Genomic DNA, 3,101 nt, shown 5'->3' with positions numbered 1-3,101 from the left:
GTAGGGAAATCAATGCACACCAGCAAGAAAGCAAAGGAGCTGATGAATCAGGCTATGAATTGTGACACTCCTCCTACAGAACAGAGGGCAAAGTCAAATTTACTTCCAGAGGAGGAAGATGCAAGAATTTTGTTGTTAGCTAAAATAAATTCCTACATAGATGATTTTGAGTCTGTCTTTTTATCATCTTCCTTTCCTATGTTTCAGTGGCTGTAACAAGCCATAGGTGAGTGCAACAGAACCAAAGCCTGAGTGGCAGGAACCTTGGAAGCTATTTTTGCACACCTTGAAACACCTGGAGTACACAAAGCCTGAAATAGACTAAAATTCTGAGATTTTTCTATTACGTTCCTAGCACCACTTACAGCCTTTAAATATCCCCCTATCCATTATCAGCACATTATTCCATGTTTTTTATAGCACAGACTGTTGGTGTTCTGCTGATGTTCACACTTTGCTGGATGGCAATTTATTAGGTGCTGTTAGCCACACTGAACCAAAACCCCTGAGAGGTGCTCAGTGCACTGTAATGGGTGCTGCTCGTGGTGGATGTTATGCATTTATAGCACCAGCATGATGACCTAGATGAGTGAATGCAATTATCTCTGAAGTGGAAAACTCATCCAGAGGTAGATAAGAGGAGCTGCGAATGCTGATAAATGACAATTAAGACAAATTAATGGCAGGAAAGTTCAACCAGGGTTGTAAAAGACAAGGACAGCAATTAAACCTCAGGTTTAGACAGTCCTAAGCTGCCTGTCAGTGGAACATGAAGAGTACAGAGCATCACACACCAATATGTAAACATCTGCTGCTGGTCACTATCAGTGAGCTGTGCTACCTGGTTCTGCACAACTGTGCTACATAACACAAAGCAGGGAAAAGCTTGATCCAGCTTTTCTGCTGTAGGGAGAAGTGAGGAGAGGAGTGATCATGCCTGTGGACTTGGCACTGGAGAGGCCACACTTCGAGTACTGGGTTCAGTTTTGGGTGCCACAGTACAAGAAAGACACTGAGGGGCTGTAGCAGGTCCAGAGCAGGACAAAGAATCTGGTGAGGGCTCTGGGGAACATGTCTTGTGAGGAGCAGCTGAGGGAACTGGGATTGTTTAGTCTAGAAAAGAGAAGGCCGAGGGGACACCTTACTGCTCTCTACAACTACCTGAAAGAAGGCTGCAAGTGAGGTGTGGGTTGATCTCTTTTCCCAAGTAATTAGTGATAGGACAAGAGGAAATAGGCTCAAGTTGCACCAGGGCAGGTTTAGATTGGATGTTCAGAAGAATTTCTTGACTGACAGAATGGTCAGGCACTGGAACAGGCTGTCCAGGGAGGTGGTGGAGTCACCATCCCTGGAGGGGATCAAAAAACATGCAGAAGTGGCACTTGGGTACATGGTTTAATGGTCATGGCAATGTTAGGTGAATGGTTGGAGTTGATGACCTTAGAGGTCTTTTCCAACCTTAATGATTCTATGACACTGGTGCACAGCAGACTAGGGTGATCTTGGCAACAATTCTTTCAAACCACACATACGTACTTTCTTCACAAGGATTATTTCAGCTTCAGCTCAGAGTGACCCCCAATTAATCCTCAGCCTTCACCTAGCAAGCAAGGCACAGAGAACAGAGGCCTTTGCAAAAAGATTTTCTGAGAACCACTCACCAGCCTGGCTGCTGCATTCCGGCCTCCAGAGGCCAACACTCTGATGAACTTCATAGCAGTGGAGCAAGCAACTCCATGGAGGCTGGTGAGCAAACACCCTGGTTCAGCCACATGGGGATCCCACTGAGTAGGAAGAAATTCCCTGACAATTGTCTCAATCAGCCGAGGACAGTCAAGCAGCTGCAAAGAAACAGCAAGCACCACAAATAACTGAGGGTCTTCAGCTATGCAGAAATACAGAAGACATGCAAAACACACCAGCATGTCTGATCTCCTTGCCATAACTTTACCTGCTTCTTCCTTCCCTTTCTCAAACCTTTCTCTACCACTCCTGGGCTCCTGTACAATGGGATGTTTACCTGGCTGCATGCTTCAGAGGAGTGCCTGGCTATGTGGGTGAGGATGTGCAGGATATCCAGCACGACTGCAGGAACAGGTCGCACCACCTCCAGGATGTACCTCAGCCGGTGCTGGAGCCGGGTCTTCAGGAGCCCCTGCCAAAAAAGAAAGGGAGAAATCTTTAAAAATCCATGATGCTCTTAACAACTGCTCTCTGAACTGGAAGACAAAAGCAGGTTCAATTACATCTTCTGCAGAGAGACAGTTTTAAAATTACCAGTGGGGAACAAAGACATAAGTTTCTGTAGACTTGCCAGTACACTAGCAAACGAGCAGGAGCTGGCTCAAGAGAGAACAACTGAAACAGACCTGGGCTGGGGTTTGCTTACTTGTGTTCTCCAGAGTATGAAACTAAGTACACAGAGAGTAAGGAAACAACCATCCCTACAAAGGACTACTGAAACCCAAAGTGGCTGAAAAAGGTTCTCATGCTCCTTGAATCATTTTGGCCAGAGAGCACCTCCAGCTAATGCAGCACCCTGTCTGATAGTACCTGTTATGGCAGCAAACAAGATCCAAATTCCTGTTTTGCAGTAGGAAGAGAGAGATGCAGAGAGATGATGTGACTTTTATTTTCTGGTTCACAGAGGAGAAGACCACAATCAGTGGTGATGACAGGAAACACACCTTCAGATGAAGTGGCAGAGTTATGCAATCCTAGTTCTGGGAAAAGCACCTCCATAACACCCGAGTTCATAGTACTGACACTTTTAAAAAATTGCAGGCAAGCAAGGTTGTAGTTTTGGGCATGACCAAGTTCAGTTGCCAGCTTAAATACTCCTTTTCCACCTGTGCCAAGTGATGGGGGTGTAAAAGCCACTCATTTAGTGTGAAGAAGGGCAATGAAGCTGCTGTATCAGGAATGACAGAATCCCAGAATCATTAAAGTAGGAAAAGACCTCCAAGATGATCAAGTCCAACCATCAATCCACACTACCATGACCACTAAACCACATCCTGAAAGTGCCACGTCTATGCATTTTTTTTTTACACCTCCAGGGATGGTGCCTCCATCCCCTCCCTGGGCAGCCTGGTCCAGTG

At 45.9% G+C, this 3,101-nt stretch overlaps 1 protein-coding gene across 1 annotated transcript in view; it reads right to left on the bottom strand.

Annotated features, from left to right (window-relative positions):
- RPAP1 (RNA polymerase II associated protein 1) overlaps positions 1–3,101 on the bottom strand; it is a gene marked incomplete at its 5' end in the record, with an annotated part of 34,256 nt that overhangs the window by 15,182 nt on the left and 15,973 nt on the right. The window contains 2 exons of the mRNA XM_008941607.1: positions 1,662–1,841; positions 2,021–2,155. Of these exons, the coding sequence (XP_008939855.1) occupies positions 1,662–1,841; positions 2,021–2,155 (315 nt within the window). The remainder of the gene's footprint in view (positions 1–1,661; positions 1,842–2,020; positions 2,156–3,101) is intronic.

Source organism: Merops nubicus, unplaced genomic scaffold (genome assembly GCF_000691845.1).
Source record: "Merops nubicus isolate BGI_N331 unplaced genomic scaffold, ASM69184v1 scaffold836, whole genome shotgun sequence".
Taxonomy (NCBI): Eukaryota; Metazoa; Chordata; class Aves; order Coraciiformes; family Meropidae; genus Merops; species Merops nubicus.
This window is presented reverse-complemented; position numbering and strand designations above follow the sequence as displayed.